This window comes from Cordyceps fumosorosea (assembly GCF_001636725.1).
Source record: "Cordyceps fumosorosea ARSEF 2679 chromosome Unknown scaffold_5, whole genome shotgun sequence".
Classification (NCBI taxonomy): Eukaryota; Fungi; Ascomycota; class Sordariomycetes; order Hypocreales; family Cordycipitaceae; genus Cordyceps; species Cordyceps fumosorosea.
In genome coordinates this window covers 856,197-873,527 of record NW_017387305.1, presented here as the reverse complement: position 1 = coordinate 873,527, position 17,331 = coordinate 856,197, and the positions used below count along the sequence as shown (strand labels likewise).

At 53.9% G+C, this 17,331-nt stretch overlaps 4 protein-coding genes across 4 annotated transcripts; all 4 read left to right on the top strand.

Moving 5' to 3' along the window:
- Positions 1-1,442: 1,442 nt before the first annotated feature.
- ISF_02975 (ribonucleoside-diphosphate reductase large chain) lies at positions 1,443-4,266 on the top strand (the record flags this gene model as incomplete). Its single annotated transcript, XM_018846581.1, has 3 exons — positions 1,443-1,461; positions 1,518-1,675; positions 1,723-4,266. The coding sequence occupies 3 exons, from the start codon at positions 1,443-1,445 to the stop codon at positions 4,264-4,266; spliced, it is 2,721 nt and encodes a 906-aa protein (XP_018706309.1).
- A 6,356-nt stretch (positions 4,267-10,622) lies between these two features.
- On the top strand, positions 10,623-11,425 carry ISF_02974 (CFEM domain protein; the record flags this gene model as incomplete). Its single annotated transcript, XM_018846580.1, has 2 exons — positions 10,623-10,700; positions 10,754-11,425. 2 exons carry the CDS (start codon positions 10,623-10,625, stop codon positions 11,423-11,425), a joined length of 750 nt encoding a protein of 249 aa, XP_018706308.1.
- A 996-nt stretch (positions 11,426-12,421) lies between these two features.
- On the top strand, positions 12,422-13,637 carry ISF_02973 (pirin; the record flags this gene model as incomplete). The annotated part of the gene is made up of 3 exons (XM_018846579.1): positions 12,422-12,589; positions 12,723-12,897; positions 12,970-13,637. The coding sequence occupies 3 exons, from the start codon at positions 12,422-12,424 to the stop codon at positions 13,635-13,637; spliced, it is 1,011 nt and encodes a 336-aa protein (XP_018706307.1).
- A 706-nt stretch (positions 13,638-14,343) lies between these two features.
- ISF_02972 (pirin) lies at positions 14,344-15,615 on the top strand (the record flags this gene model as incomplete). The annotated part of the gene is made up of 2 exons (XM_018846578.1): positions 14,344-14,738; positions 14,865-15,615. The coding sequence occupies 2 exons, from the start codon at positions 14,344-14,346 to the stop codon at positions 15,613-15,615; spliced, it is 1,146 nt and encodes a 381-aa protein (XP_018706306.1).
- Positions 15,616-17,331: the final 1,716 nt, after the last annotated feature.

Sequence of the window (17,331 nt, the reverse complement as noted above, 5' to 3'; positions counted from 1 at the left end):
GAGGTTGGCGGAAAGAGATACGATGGCAGTCATCCCGAAACATGCAAGGGCCAAAACCTGTTATATAATTACTGTCAGCAACATGGAAAGTCTCCGAGAGCTAGTTGCGAGACTAGTGTGTAGCTTCATTTTCGACAGCCTGATCAATCACAGGCGGCGCGTCAGCGAGATTGAAGTCATTCGAAGGCCTGGATGAAATCTAGATGTAAGAAAGGAGACAGAGTAGAGGAAAGCCAACTCTGTGGTTATCGGATTCCGACCGTGGCCGAGCCTAGATCGGAAATCACAGCGTCGCACATCGGACGGCGTTTGATGGAGCCCAATATCCCTGGCGAGCCGTGGTCAGGGTGAGTACATTCCTTGGCTGCGTGAAGCAAATACGCTGCCGCAGAGCCAAGATTCACGGCTGATACGCATCAAGTGGCTGGGATATGGTAATGCCCAGGGTTGTTTTTGCACAGTTGATGCGAAGAGAACAACCAGCCTCTTTCTTCAAGCCCGTGTTAATTTAGGAGGCGTAAGTTGCACGTGATTGCGCGTCAAAGTGAAACGCGTCCCCTGTCATTGCCACAGCCACGCTTACCAAGGGTTGAAACGCTGAGAGAAACGGTTTTGATGTAATTAGACTACCAACGTTTTGGCCGATACTTGAGGAGGTAGCAAGTTGTTCGATTGACTTTGGTTAGCTTATAAATAGCATTGTTCGGCGTTGGTTTATAAGCAACGAGACTGCCTACCAACTGAAGACCAATGGACTGAAACGCTCCTTGATTTATTTACGGTGAGGATCACAAAAAGTCAATAATCGTTCCATTAGCCAGGTACAAGCGTCCGTTGTCTCGCATTCCCTTCGATTCCCTTCGGTCGCCGTCGCCTTTAAGTGCATCGACCCGGTGCACGTGACTCCGCGCCACAGTGCAAAACGCGCCTGGCGAGCCACTTTAAGTGGTTGCGTCGAGCTGGTTTTGCAGGCAAAACTCGCCAAAGGTGCGACAAAAAAGCTATTTTATCGTAGTTTAAAGGGCTCCAGGAATTATTTGCATCCCCAAGATAATATTCCCAGTTTTGAACCGCCAAAATTCGGCCTCTACGGCTCCCCGGCACCGTGAACAGCCTTTCCCAACCCTTGTCCTTGGCCCACCACTTTAATGGATTCCCAGGCTTTGTCATTGTTGTCGCGCTAATTTTTGGCGTCGCGTAGCAAAAACACGCGCTCGAGCATAAGAAGCCCGTTCCACCGTTTCTCTCTACGCGTCTTCTTCACTCTTCTCATCTTCAGTTCTGCATTACATCAAAGCCGCCACTTGCAACGGTTTTCTACCCCGCGACACGCTGTGTGTAATCTGGTTGATACCTGCAGCTTCAACGGCAACCAAATCTTCCCCTCGCCTCGTCATTTCAGTTCACAGTCGTCGCCTCGTCGACGCCATCACGTCGCCGCCATGTACGTGAAGAAGAGAGGTAAGTCGCGATGCACCCATGCGATGTTGAGATGCAGCCGCTGATGCCCACCGCAGATGGACGCCAGGAGCGCGTTCAGTTTGACAAGATTACTGCTCGTGTCTCCAGACTGTGTTACGGCCTGGACACCGACCATGTCGACCCAGTCGCTATCACCCAAAAGGTCATCTCCGGTGTCTACGGTGGTGTTACCACAATTCAGCTCGACGATCTCGTAAGCGTCCAATTACTCTGCAATTGGTCATCTTCGTCGCTAATCAGGCTCGTCGACAGGCTGCCGAGACTGCCGCCTACATGACAGTCACCCACCCCGACTATGCCATTCTTGCGGCCCGCATCGCCGTCTCCAACCTCCACAAACAGACCAAGAAGCAATGGTCTTCTGTCATCAGTGACCTGTATCACTATGTCAACCCCAAGAACGACCGCGCGTCCCCCATGATCGCCAAGTCGACATACGAATGCGTCATGAGACACAAGGAGGAGCTCGACTCAGCCATCGTCTACGACCGCGACTTCAACTACCAATACTTCGGCTTCAAGACTCTGGAGCGCTCCTATCTCCTCAAGCTCAATGGTAAGATTGTTGAGCGTCCACAGCATATGATCATGCGAGTCGCCGTTGGCATCTGGGGAGACAATATTGAGCGCGTCGTCCAGACCTATAACCTCATGTCCAGCAAGTTCTTCACCCACGCCTCACCCACTCTCTTCAACGCTGGTACTCCCCAGGCCCAGCTTTCTTCCTGCTTCCTGGTTGATATGAAGGATGACTCCATCGAGGGTATTTACGATACTCTCAAGTCTTGCGCCATGATCTCTAAGATGGCAGGTGGTATCGGTCTCAACGTCCATCGCATTCGTGCCACCGGTTCCTATATTGCCGGTACCAATGGTACTTCCAACGGCGTCATCCCCATGCTCCGTGTTTTCAACAACACTGCCAGATATGTTGACCAGGGTGGCAACAAGCGCCCTGGCGCCTTTGCTATTTACCTGGAGCCCTGGCACGCCGATGTTTTTGAGTTCCTTGACCTCCGCAAGAACCACGGCAAGGAGGAGGTTCGCGCCCGTGATCTGTTCCTCGCTCTGTGGATCCCTGATCTGTTCATGAAGCGTGTTGAGAAGAACGGTGACTGGACCCTCATGTGCCCCAACGAATGCCCTGGCCTTGCCGACTGCTACGGCGAGGCGTTTGAGGCGCTCTATGAAAAGTATGAGAGCCAGGGCAAGGGTCGCAAGACCATCAAGGCCCAGAAGCTCTGGTACTCTATCCTGGAAGCCCAGACCGAGACCGGTAACCCCTTCATGCTTTACAAGGATCACTGCAACCGCAAGAGCAACCAGAAGAATCTTGGTACCATCCGCAGCTCCAACCTCTGCACTGAAATCATTGAGTACTGTGCCCCTGACGAGACCGCCGTTTGCAACCTGGCCTCCCTGGCCCTTCCCGCCTACGTTGACTACAACCAAGGTGTCTATGATTTCAAGAAGCTGCACGAGGTCACCATGGTCGTCGTCCGCAACCTGAACCGCATCATTGATGTCAACCACTACCCCATCCCTGAGGCTCGCAACAGCAACATGCGCCACCGCCCTATTGGTGTGGGTGTTCAGGGTCTTGCCGATGCCTTCCTTGCTCTGCGCATGCCTTTTGAATCTCCCGAGGCTCGTGAGCTCAACAAGCAGATCTTTGAAACCATCTACCACGCCGCCCTCACTGCCTCCATGGAGATTGCCAAGGAGGAGGGTCCTTACGAGTCGTTCAAGGGCTCCCCCACGTCAGAGGGCATCCTCCAGTTCGATATGTGGAACGTCAAGCCCTCCGATCTCTGGGAGTGGGATGAGCTCCGTGAGCAGATCAAGAAGCACGGTGTCCGCAACTCGCTCTTGGTTGCCCCCATGCCTACTGCCAGTACTTCGCAGATTCTCGGCAACAATGAGTGCTTCGAGCCGTACACCTCCAACATCTACCAGCGCCGTGTCCTGGCTGGCGAATTCCAGGTTGTCAACCCTTGGCTGCTCAAGGATCTTGTCGACATGGGTCTCTGGTCTGACGCCATGAAGAACCGCATCATTGCTGAGAACGGCTCTATCCAGAACATTCCCAATATCCCTGCAGACGTCAAGGCTTTGTACAAGACTGTGTGGGAGATTTCGCAGCGCCAGGTTGTCCAGATGGCTGCCGACCGTGGTGCCTTCATTGATCAGTCTCAGTCGCTCAACATCCACATGCGCGACCCGACCATGGGCAAGATTACAAGCATGCACTTTGCAGGCTGGAAGCTTGGTCTGAAGACTGGCATGTACTACCTGCGCACGCAGGCTGCTGCTGCTCCCATTCAGTTCACCGTGGACCAGGAGGCCCTGAAGGTTGTTGATGCCGCTACTGCCCGCGAGCGTCTTCCCAAGAAGCGTGCTCCTCCTGCCGGCAGCAGCTATATGTCGTCTGCCTCGCCCATGGCCAGAGCGTCTGTCGCCCCCAAGGAAGCCGGCAACTCTCTCAGCAACGGCATCCCTACCCCCAGCACCACCCCTCCTCCTGCCATGACCGCCAGAGGCCCGCTCTCCTCCCCCCAGAAGCCCAACACCATGAAGGCGGACGTCGAGGATGGCGATAGCCCTAAGGTCCTTGCCACCGAGCCTTCGGAGCATGTTGATGAGGAGCTCGCCGACGGCAAGCGCAGCAGCAACCAGGACGAGGACGGCGACGGCAACGAGGACCGTGAGCGTGACATTTACTCGGAGGCTGTCGTTGCTTGCAGCATCGAGAACCCTGAGTCCTGCGTCATGTGCAGCGGTTAGAGCATGACCGCTTTCCAACAATATTAGACACGAGTGTATGACTGTGACTCCAATCACTTTGGAAGCAGATAAATAGGCATATGGGGGTTCTGTTTGGTTTTCTACTATTCGCAAAGCATCGATGAGAAAAAGGGCAATATGTTTTTCATGGTGGGTAATATCGCAGTCTTGGTTATGGGTTTTTATTTCATTGTTGCTTCATTGTTCTGATGGTCATGATATCTTGGTGTTATTTTCTCTCTTGCCTCTCATACAATGAGATGATGAGTATCCTATTCTAGTGCGCGTGTATACTCTTTCATTGTTTTGTTAATGTCAATCAATCATACATGCATAATGGAATCGTGCCATGCCGACTTGTGACTATGCTCGCAATGGAATGCCGATGACTGGGAACACGGCATGAGCCAGACCGCCAACTACTCGGGCTACCGAAGTAGGAGGCTCGATGATGCTACCATTGTCGAAGCTCGAGCCTACCTGTTTTTCAACTCGCTTACCGGCTTACCGGGTTGTTTTTTTCTCTCCTCATGCCTTGGAAGCAACAGCTTCGATTGCGTAGTAAACCCATCATTCTCCTGCGCTCCGAGGTGGCGAGAGAAGATCTGTGGTGGGGGGTCCCGATCGGATGATTCAACACTGGCCAGTCAACCAGGCCGGTGGCCCGGCGTGCCGACGGACCCAAGGCGACAGCACCGAGCTGCATGGATGGCGGCGTCACGGAGCAACAAGCAGCCTCAAAAGGACCTGTATAATATTCTTATGCCGTCCAACCTGTACCAATATGTCATGCGGACTGGGCTTGCCAGACTAGTGTTATGCAGGCTGCGGCCCGTAGTAATTATGCACCCAGTTCCCGGCCAAGAGTGGTGGGTTGGGTGCAGGTGCCCAGATCATCGTGTATGCGGTGTGCTGTTGTTATTGTTGCACCTCTCTCCTCGGTAAACATTGAACCACCAGACGATCAAAGGGTAACAATTAATGACCGATCACTTGCAAGGGATATGTTGCGTCACTGTGAACTGACTTTCTTAACAAGCCTTTCCTGACTTTCAACTAGGGTTCTAAAGTTTTTCTAGCACGGCGGAGGCCGACGTTTGGCGAATGTACGATGCGTTCTTTTTTTTTTGAGGCTCGGCAGCGGTAGCCCGGTGCAGAGGCTCGAATGGCAAGCTAAAAACGTCGTTTTCATCTAGAAATGGCTGCCGACCAAGCAAGCTTAAGCAAGCTTCGTCGTTCTTTTCTGGGCCAATGAAGAAGCCAAATGGCGCCCCCTGCTAGCAACGAGAAACTGTAAATTTTGGGGCAATCTTCGCAGCACGGCCAATTGACTTCTTGTGAAAAGAAGAAAAAAAGCAGGGCAATGGACATATTAGTTCTGTCTGTCGTCCAGGCTGCAAGTCAACCAAGTGTAAATGGCAGTGATAAACCTTGCTAACGCCGATTTGTACTCGTCAAGGTCGTATTTCTTGTAAAGCGAGAGCGTGCGGCTGATGACTGAGTGATGGTTAAGACAATAGTGCTGCAATATCATTTTGAGGTTGCATCCCTCACTGGCACCGGCCTCGGCTGTCTCAATGGTTGCTCGGCCAGTCGGCCGGCCCGCCAAGGTATGAATAATGGAAATATTCCCAATGATGGACTTCCATGTCCTGCATGGGCCGGGGCCTTTGTGATGAGTACTGTTAGTTCCGCTAAAGAAAGCCGTGTATCCGTACAGGGCATGGTCATGGAGAAAGCATCGGGCATCGCTTCTTCGCATGGCATGGGTCACTGGCGAGTGACCGCCTGTACTGTACGTCTCTGTACCTTTGTGTACTGACTGGCAGGAGTCTATATCGCCCTCCTGGACCCCGCCATTGGGAGAGTCAGACAAACCTTGCTAGACATGGGGACAGCAGACGCGAAACTTCCCAAAAAGTGTTCAGCCAGTCCGAGTTTGGGTGATTTGCCCAGAGCTGATGTGGAAAGCCAGCAAAGTGGCTGAATAATCTAATTAGGTCTGCTTCTGGCGGCCGACGAGACCTGGATTGTGGCTGATGGCTGTAGATCGGACAGTGTCGGGATTTCCAGATATGAGGTAATGTGGCTGCGGGCTCAACGCTGGCAGATATTGAGGAATATGTTGCTCCAGACTGCAGAATCGGAGGGAGTTGTGGGATGCTAAAATGGGCTAATTATAGCTGCGAGTCAATTGACTTAAACATCAAGTCGTTGTAATAGATTATTGCGGTCAATGACTTTGCCGTGTTCTTACCTGTCCATGCACTTGGCTATCGCGGGTGCATTGCCGCTGTGGGCCAGTCGGGACTGCAGGTTTCTGTGGCGCTGTGGACGCCGAGATGTGCATGGGGATCAGAGACAACAACATCAAGTCAATGAGTGAATTTGGGGCGTAAAGAGTCAACGGAATAAAATGATGGCATCCTTGCTAGGTAATCTGTTGCTGACGGTTTTATCGATGGGGATTCGCGACGGCAACGTCGCATCGAAGCAGCTTTGACTGGGCTGGAAGCTGGGCCTACGGAGCAGACGGTGACGTCGAAGATGCATTGTGGCTTGAGTCCTGGCCAGGGGGAGGGATGTGGGTTGATCGAACCGAGAGCACTGCAGCTTGGACATGCATGGATGCTTGGATGCCAGTGTGGATCAGCGCAATTGGGAGCCCAGCTGAGCAGGGGAGCCAGCGCGGGAGGGGCATCCGAGGAGAGCAAGCAATTCCGACGCCCAACCACAGCGGGATGGAGCATTGGGGATGCATGGCCCTGCTCACTGCTCGCCAAGTCGCTATCGATCAAGGTAACTTTCTCCTCTGAAGGGATAAAGTAGTTAGCGCTCTGCAATCGGACTGTTGCGAGAAGTCCAGATGCTCTTTGCGAAGTTTGAGCCATGCAAACGCAGCAGCGGAGCTCGAAGTGGGAGGGAGACAGTGTACTGACCTGCGTTTTGGCCAACTTGTCTTCGAGTCTACGTACAATCGAAGTATTTTAGATGGAGACATTGACAGCTTAGAAGCTTGGTGCCGGGCTTGTTCGGACAAAATTGCATGTTGGAGGTGGGTGGAAGCTGCAGCCCAATAAGTTTCCAGCTTGTTCAATGTGGCGCACGCTGCTTGTGGCGTCTCCACCTCGGGGGGAGCGGGATGCTGAAGCCCTTCCAGCGGCTTTCCTAGGGGCGCTATAGCGCCTGGAGGCCGCTGAGATGACAGGTAGAGGACCACCTGCGCCAAAGCGTGCTGCCGTTGAAGCTCAGTCCAGGTTCTCAACCTCTGCGTGAGCCATGTGCTCATGTTGACTGTTTAGCTGCCTATTGAGTCCAGCTAAATGCGTCTTTTTCATGTCGAGCATGTGAAAGTTGGCCTATTGATGGCAGCGACTTGAGCCGCTATAACTATCGCGCCAAGAACGCGTCTTTCAGAACTCGTGGATAATTAGACTTTCGGGGCCCAGCGCACTGGCCCAAGCTGTAGATTACATGTTTCAAGCAAATGAGCCCTATCTGATCTTTTACATTTTCCTTTGGGGATTTACTGGTACTTACAGGTCGGTTTCTCCCTTTCCAAGTACCTAACCAAGGAAGAACCAATGAGGTCAATTTTGACAGAATGCAGTGAGGCTACTGTACCGTGAGCAGTTGGAGAACATCAGCCCAACCATAAAGTCAGTCGAATTCGGGTGGTACTGTCGATCGTCGTAAGAGCTCATCGGATATAACAATGCACACACCATGTTTTAATCCAATCTCCAGCGAAACACGCCTGCGGGGCACTTGGTAGCACTGCTTTGACGAGTGAGATCCCAAGAAGGCCTGGAATGAGGTTGTGCAACAGGGACATCGCTTCGTCTTGGCGCGACACGGGTTTGAGAGAGTTTGCTCTACCGTACCGAGTATGAGGCCGATATCGAATAGCAAGACGCGTTACTTGGAAAGCACAATTGTCTGCTTCCTTGGCATGCAATCGCATAGTGGCATCCGTAATGTTACTCCTCAACAATAGGCGGTTTCCGAAACAAGATGGCTCTGCAATCTATTGATGCATCAGCATAGGGCTGGCGGAGGGAGTCTGCTCAGCGACATGGTACTGGTGCAACAAATCAGTTGGCTCATGACCACTGCCTTCTGGTACATTGCAAGTGACTACCAACAATGAGCTTTTTGTGCAGCTCATAGGGCCAGCTGTTTTTCAAAGGCATAGAAAGTTGTGACAACTCAACATCGGTCAAAATGAACCCCCCGTGAAGCTCGGAAAAGCCGAAATTTTTCTTAGCGTCGGCTCTTCGTGTTCCAAGACATGAGATCGTGGAGGAGATCGAGCAACTGCATTGGTCCAGTACTGCATACCGTTCAACCTGTGACGCGGATTGAATACGGGTGCACCATGCTCTCGGATGAGATTCCCTAACTCAGCCTTTCGAGAGAAAGGGGTTCCCAATTAATTATCATCCAAAAGTAGGGAGATTCCGCCGCATTCAAGCTAGCGGAGCTTGAGACAGTGTCGCGAAGGGAGGATGTGGCTAGAGGAGGGAGTGTTGGGGACAGTTGGCTCCCCATAGCCAGGAGGAATCCGTCGATGCATGTAAGTGGTTTGGTAGGAATCATACAGCCTTCTACTTTACCTACTTTACGTTTACGTACTTTTAATTTGCGTTGAGCAAGGCCGAGGTTCGGGCGCCGCTCATCTGTCGTTGCTGACTTCCAGCGCAGAGCCATGGCTTCTACACGATATGGCAGGAGGTTCAGAACAGACGATGCAATTTAAAAAGATAGCCACTAGAATCAATCAAGTGACTTGCAGGAAAAGAGCTTATTCGGGTGAGCGGCTCCTGGTCGTGCGATGCGAGTTCCTCTTCATTTCGCTTCAGGCGCTCAACCCCACTAGAGGGCGGCACGATTTAGCAGGGTTAGGAGGCTGGGGCGCATCTCACAGTGGGAGAGGCCGCTAAAAGCCCGCTAAAGCGCAGCTAGGAGGATCCAAGCCAAGAGAACCATTGTGCCTGTGGTTTGTTAGTGTGGACCAAATCCAATTATTGCACAGGTGCCAGAAACAAGGAGGGAACAAAAGGAACAAGGAAAACGCATGATAACCACCACTTAATGGAGGGCAGCTTGGAAGCTCTTCTGCAGTTGGTTGGATTTTCTTACATGATAAATGCAAGATGCTGTCATAGAAGCTTTTCAGTGGCGAGATTTACGACAGCTGCGCACCTGGAGATACCCAAAGGCCTTGCTGGGCTGAACCGACCCTGTCAACTTGTTAATAGCCTATCTATTTCTTCCAGCTAACTGGGAATCCCCGCTGCTCTCTCAAGGAGCCACAAGATCCAACTCCAGAAAAAAGAGCGAGGGAGCGAGATATGACGAGCTGGACCCCACTCGCCTTCCCCTTTCACTCTCAGCCACCCCTGTTCGCCTGTGTGGCTAGTGGCAGCCCGATTTTAGCGCGTCGGTCCCTCCAAGCCGGCCCAGCGCCGTGATTACTGGACGACGAAAGAAAAAGCTCGAGGTACCTGACCAGTGTGACGGTTTGCTACCCAAGCCCAGCACAGTCCCAGCCACGAAAGGCAAGAACAGCTTGAAAAAGCTAGACTGCACGTACCCGCTTGTAACGCGAAGTACACGGTACCTCCATACCATGCATGGCCCATCGCGCGCAGCCGTCCTGCGCTAATCTGCTAGCCTCTTGGAGCAGGCAAGACAATCAACAACAAACCTCTCTTTCCCAAATCCAAGGACAAGGGGAAGGTCGTCATGGGCCCTCCTTGCTTCCTCCGTTTGTTGCCAGCTGCCAGCTGCCACACACCCAAGCCCGCCAGCTGGCAGACACCAATCGCCAACCCACATTTAGAGTTTGTCCTCTTGGTCAATTGGTCACGCCCTAGGTGCCGTTTGCCGTTTCCTAGACACGGTCTCTCGCTGCACTACTAATAATTGCCCTCCCTCCCACCCTCCATCCTCGCGATCCCGTCTTCTCTCCTCTCTTCTCACGCTTCAACTTCCACCGGTTTCTCCTCTCAAGTGTTTCGCCCAAGCTTTCCTTGCAGCACCTCTCAGCCCTGTGCTTTGTCTCGTCGACTCAAACACTGCTTCACAGTATGTCTAGACTCCTCCTCTTACACCGGCCGCCGATGCCAATTTCATCGCTCAACAAAGCGTCATCTTTTCATCTCGAATTTGAACGAGAGCCATATGAACTCGCAAGGGTTTTACAATGTGATCTGGCGCAAGAGCACACTCAAATCGCCTTCACTCTGCTACAACCTGCGATGCAGTCTCGCCTTCCACCATGACCGTGTTGGAGCACCTGCTAATGTCTCTCCCTTTCCTAGACCCCGTGTTCCACCACAATTCCCATCACAATGAAGACCGTTTTCGCTCTCAGCGCTCTGGCCGCTATCGCCACTGCCCAGGATCTCTCCAGCCTACCCGCCTGTGGTGTAAGTCGACTGCAATGCCAGACTACTTGTGGGCAAGTCTAACTTTGTCTCAGCAAACCTGTATCCAGGCCATGCTCGGCCAGGCCTCCCAGCTTGGCTGCTCTGCCAACGACGCCAAGTGCCTCTGCAACAACGTCAACTTCGGCTACGGCATTCGTGACTGCACTTCGGAGGCCTGCGGCCACGACGTTTCTGCGCAGGCTGTCAACTACGGTGTTGAGTACTGCAAGGCTCAGGGTGTCACTATCAACCCGGGTTCTGGCAACGGCAACGGTGGTTCATCCTCTGGCTCTGCCGCCACCAGCACTGGCAGCGGCAACGGTGCTTCCACCACCGGCTCTGGCGCCGAGTCCACCGGTACCAACAGCGCTGGCTCCTCCACCGGCTCTGGCTCTGAGACTTCCGGAGCTGGTGCCTCTGGATCTGGTGCCTCCGGATCTGGTGCCTCTGGATCTGGTGCCTCTTCCACTGGCTCTGGCGAGGCTACCTCCACCGGCACTGGCGCTGGCTCCGAGACCACTCACTCCGGAGAGGCCACCTCCACTGGATCTGGCTCTGGTTCCGAGACCACCCAGGCTCCCACCTCCTCTGGCTCCGGCTCTGGAGAGTCTTCCACTGGTAACGGCTCCGGTGCTACCTCCACCACCGGCTCCAAGAACTACGCCGCCCAGGCCACCGTCGGTGCCGTTGCTGCCGCCGCTGGTGTCGCCGCTTTCTTCCTGTAAAGGACTCGAGCCTTTGTTTGCAATCTCTTTTTCTTCATGATGCACATGTTTGCCACATAATACCCCGCCTGATGTATCGACTGGAAGGGTCACTGGGTGTCGCATTTGAACTGGAAGAAGCTACTATGGCCACTCTGGGCAATGGCGTGGCACTCGGTTGCCAACTCTTCTCGCGGTGCTCGGCAGGCTCACGAGGGTCGATATGATTTAGTGATCTTGTTCTTGTTCTAATGGTAACGACGGGGAATGGACAGATGGATTCTCAGTGTGTGGTTTTTACGCCACAAGTGTTTAAAAGAATATAAACCTGCTCGTTGCCTGGCTTGGTCGTTGGAATCGTCCAGCACCATAGGCATTAATAGATAATAATTGGTTTTATAAACTCTAGCTTTCCGCAATTTCCTTGTTCTATATGCAGAGCTTAACTTGTGACTGTGCCCTGCTTACGTCGTTTGACAGAGCCAAGGTGCCTACAGGTACGCAGTGCCGAACCAAGGACTATCCGAATCCATTGCGTCAAAGTCTACCGAGCTAATAATTGACGAGTTTACTAAGAAGCGCCTAGAAAACCAGGTAGTATACATACGCGGACTTGTAATTTTTTGCATTTTAAGCCTTGCGTAGCAACTCAGGACTCTTGATTCATCGGACATGTTTTCGTAGCCTTCCCGATCCATTGTCCCGCCCGTAGCGCTCTGTAGGCAGAGGTAATAAATGTCGCTTTATTAGTATAATATGTATTCAGGAAGGTCATAGCTTGCAATGTCAGTAAAACATAGGTCGTCGCTAATTGAGGGCAAAACGGAAACGCACGCACGAAATGGGTGGTTGCCGCCTTCTAGGCAGCGACGGCTTCAGCTTGCGGCTACGTTCCGATGCCAACCCCGCCCATGGATCGGTGCAACAGCCGCAAGCCGCTCTACAAACAACGCATCAACTAGTTAAAGAACACACAACAGCCGCTACTTCAACACAAACACAAAAACTTACCTAGAGATGCTCGAAAAGATTACAAAAGTGTATGCAAACCATGGCATGCCCATCGAATGCGACGTTTACACCGCCGTGCCCCCCGCAGGACCGGACGTACCCGTCGCGCTCTTCTTCCATGCCGGTGCGCTGACGGGATGGGGCCGAGACTGTGTCCCGCCATGGCTGGTCCAGGTGCGTTGCTTCTGCTCTGAGGCTGAGACTTGGTTTCAAAATCCAAACTTTGTTACTGGGTTGCGCCTTTTTTTTTTTTTCTTATTTTTTCTACTTGCATGAAATTCCTCTCTGACTTTGTCGTGGGGAGTAGGCTTGTTATAAGCAGAGGTGGCCGCTCATCAGCGCGAGCTACCGGCTGATGCCGCAGACAGGCACCGACGGTTTGGCAGAGGACGTGGCGGCGGCGTATGACTTTGCGCAGAACTGGGACTGCGGCGACGATGGGAGGAAGAAGCGGCGCGTCATTGTCGTGGGTGCCAGCGCAGGTGCGTCGCTCCCCTCTGATAAAACTCTCAAAAACTACGGTCCCTGACTAATCTGTACACTTCCCATGACAGGCTTCTTTCTCGCCTCCTTCCTCGGACGCGCCGCCAGCCCGCCGCCGCTCGCGCTCCTCTCCATCGCGGGCATCAACACCTTCACGCACCCGTTCTACCGCTCCTCCGTGCTCCTGACCCCCTCGCCCACGCCCCCTTCCGCCGTCGCACCGGCCCTCTCCCCCGACTCGCCGCTCATGGTCGGCCGCTCCGTACCCAACGGGCACGACGGCGCCGCCAGCTTCCGCGTCTCTGCTCTCCGCGAGGACGGCGCGCGCGATCCGGCGTGGACGCCGCCGGTGGTGGAGGACGCGCGGACGGAGGGGCAGCGCGCGGTGGACGAGGCGCGCGGGCTGCTGTATCGGTACCTGGTGCACGGGAACGAGTGGCCGGGGATGACGGCGGCGCTGGACGGCGGGCGCGAGTGGGACGGCTGGGAGACGGAGCGTAGGGGGAGGTGGCCGAGGACGGTGGTGGTGCACGGGGATAGGGATGAGGCAGTGCCGCTGGCGGTGAGTGAGAGGCTGCGGGAGGTGATGGGCGGGGAGCGGGTGACGGTGCTGGTCGCGGAGGGGAGGGATCACTTGTTTGAGAGGGCGTTGTTCCTGGAGGACGAGGAGCCGGGGATGGACGCGGTGAGGGCGGCGGCAGCCAAGTTGGTGGAGGTTGTGAAGGAGGAGTTGGCGTAGATGGGCAAGTTGAGAGTGTTTGACTGCAAGGAGAAAGGCCTAGACTTTAGATCTCTGACATGAGCTGATATGGGCTGCGTTTCCGTGGCATTCAGTGATGCTCTGGCTGCAGGGTAGCTGCATGGACTGGTATGTTGACGTGTGGAGGAGGACATGGATTCGACAAGTTGTCAAGTCGTGTTGAACTATTCCACTAAAGATCTCATATCGCCATTTCTAACTTGTTCCTAATACATCTAAAGATTTCTTCCTAAATAATCGCCGCATTTGTTGCTTACCTTCTATATCTCATTGCGTTCCAAAGACTTCCAAGCATTTCCGCCCTATTTCCAGAACCGCATTTTCCAGACTGACAACGCCACCTACCAACGCAAAATGTCCCACATATCAGAGTGTCTGGCCCAATTGACGATTACAGCGTGCTGATGTAACGTGCATCTAAGCAAAAAACGACGCTGTTGACTGGATAGGGTCTCGAGGGTCCCCCGCCTTGGAGCCGTCTTGGGATGGTCACTAATAATTATGCAAGCAACCGCAAAGCTATTAGTTAACAAGCCCTTGATTTGTGTAGTCGTTCTGAGTTAGCTCGAATGCGAATGGAAGCAATATAAGTGCCAGATTCGTCCAAAACGTTCGCAACATTTCCACCACACATAGTCTCTGTCTATATAACCACCGTCTTCGATCCCGAGTACCCAGACTTCCCATGCTTCGAAGCACACTCATCAACAACATAGTCACAGCAGTCGTCTTTGCTCTCCTCTCCAGTCTCGTCTACATCTACATAGCAGAGCCCACGCCCGCCATCATTGCGTCCACGAAGCTCTCCGCGACCAAACAGTTCCTGACAAGCTCCCTCTTGTCCAGCATCATCCAGAAGAAAAGAACAGCGGCGATTCACACATCCGCTTCGATGAGCGCCACCACCACCGATTCTCCCGTCCCGCGGACCATCCGCAAGGCCTTTTTGGCGGTCGAGCAGGCCGAGGGCCAAGGCGCGCGGGTGCGCCGCTCCATCGGCACGCCGGCGCTGCGCAACCTGACGCCGTTTCTGATGCTCGATCACTTTTCCGTCAAGCCCGGCGCTGGCTTTCCCGACCAGTGAGTTTTTTATCCTTTTCAATTCACCTTTGCCTTCTTTGCCTTCTTTCCCTTTTTTTCTTCCCGTTTGCTTCCCCACAACCCCCACCAAATGAACCACCATCGCTAACATCGCCAAACCTCAAGTCCCCACCGCGGCCAGGAGACTATCACGTATCTCCTTGAAGGCGCCGTCGACCACGAAGACTTCACCGGCTCCAGCGGCACCATCAACGCCGGTGATCTTCAATTCATGACAGCTGGAAAAGGCGTTCAGCACGCAGAAATGCCCCACTTTAATGCCGACGGGAGCCCCAACGTCGGCCTGCAGCTCTGGGTCGACCTTCCCAAGGAGCTCAAGTACTGCGAGCCGCGGTACCGGGACCTGCGCGCCGCCGAGATCCCGCAGGTAGACGTGGACGGCGGCAAGGCGACCATCAAGGTCATCTCCGGGCAGAGCCACGGCGTCGACTCGGTCCGGGACCTGGCATACACGCCCGTCTGGATCCTGGACGTGGCGCTGCGGCCCGGCGCGCGGGTCGTGCAGCCGCTGCCGCGCGGCTGGAACGCGTTCGCCTACGTGCTCGAGGGCGACGGGGTCGTTTTCGGCAAGGAGGGCGAGGGCAACCGGCAGCCGGTCGGGCAGTACTACAACGCCGTCTTCAACGTCGAGGGCGAGGCCGTGTACGTGGAGAACGATGCGGACGCGGGCGGGGACGCGCGGGTGGCGATCGTGGCGGGCCAGCCGTTAGATCAAGACATCGTGCAGTACGGCCCGTTCGTGCTGACGTCCAAGGAGGAGGTGGTCCAGGCCATCACCGACTTCCAGACGCACGCCAACGGTTTCGAGCGCTCCAAGGGCTGGCAGTCGGAGATCGGCAAGAGCATGCGGTCTTGACGGCCCGTGGTCAGATGAACGAAAGAAATTTTCATCTTGTCTCATTGAAGGGTTGCTTGATTGATTGAATTGTGGCGTTGAACGGTACGGGATAGAATGCAGCCATATGCATCCACGACCAAAAGCGGTCGACTGGGCGGCAAGGATGGCTTTTCTTCTGTATTTACGAATAGTTAGCTTGATATTCCCATGTTTTGTTGTTTCAAATCTTGGTCTTCAACCGTGCCGTGATGGCACCACATCTTCTCCAGTTACTTGACTGTGCATGACGGGCCGATGCTTTCTGACGCGATGCACGGCCGATGCTGCCCTTTGAACCTGTTGTCAAAGAAGCAAGCCGTCCTCATCTGCCGACCGGGCAGTGGCAGGCAACTACCGATATGTCGAAACTTGGTAAACATTCAAAATAGATCACATGGGGATGCCGGGCGTGGAACAATATTGTCCATGCGCAGGTAGACAGAAATCTCCCCGTCAGGCCTGGCTGGTCGTTGGGTCGGTCGGGTGGCACAGCAGGAGGCAGGAGGCATGAGGCATGAGGCATGAGGCGGATACGAAGGCTGCCGAACATCAGTGATGAGACAGCGGCGGCGGGCCGCCAAGATTTTTCCATCTCCATGACGGGTTGGCTCTTTGGCACGCCAAGTCACCCTGACTGAGATGAGTCCCTGTGCCGTCCATCACTTGCACGTCGGGAAGTGAAGGGAAGTGAGGGACAGCAAATCCGGGGAGGATCGTCCGCGCCCACTTGGCTTACTCCTGACAACGACTATCCATGACGTTCTTAGAACAAGGAAAAGGTAGGAATGAGGCACTGAACTTCCTTTGCCGAAGCGTCATATCATCACCCACCCATGCATCATCGTGGCTGTCTGCACAGGGCCGTTTTCTGCACTGACGTGACACACCGCCGCCAGCTCAGAGAAGAGAGTAATGCAAGATGTAAGATGCACGAGTCGCGTCTGCGTCTTCGGTCTGTGTGCGTATCAGGCAGGGCAAGCAGCTTTGCCTGCTTCCGATGCAGTCTGTTGCCCGACTGTAGAATGGCGCATAGGCCGCAGATAGGCAGGCCGTTTGGTCGGGAAGTGTCCCGGCAGCAGGGGGGGATGTTGCTGCGGCCAAGTGACTGGACAAGGGTCACATCTTATATGTGCCAGTGCAATGCAATGTAGGTAGGGGAGCTGGCAGAGGTCATGATGATGCATGCATTATTGATGCCTGCGTAGAGATTAGGTAGGGAAGGAGCCGACAGGCTCTCACCGATGAAAGGGTAAAAATGGCAATGCAGAGTGAAATTTTCGGACTACTATATACAGCGTGGCAGCCTGCATTCCGATAATGATGCCCGGTAATTCCTACGTGTCCTGGTCCCTTGAAATGCACTGTTCCAGCGCCACTTTGATCATGAACAAGGGTGTGTGTCGGAATGGTGGAGGAAGGAAACTTGTGGTAATTTCATCCAAACATGATTCTTCCGCCTCTTGTTCTTTTTCTTTCTCTTTTTTTCTTTCGTTCTGCTTCTTCCGTGTGTTTCCCGAAAATAGCAATCAACCTCTTGCCACCACCGATGTAATTCGGACCAACCGTTCTTGAGAGCAAGGCGGGAAGTTGCTTGAGGAAACAACTAGCTGCAAGGGTTGTCGATTTAGGCCCAATTATGCAGCTGTCATTATCTTCCTGCGAAGAGAGAGAAATTCATACCGAAAAGAGGCCATT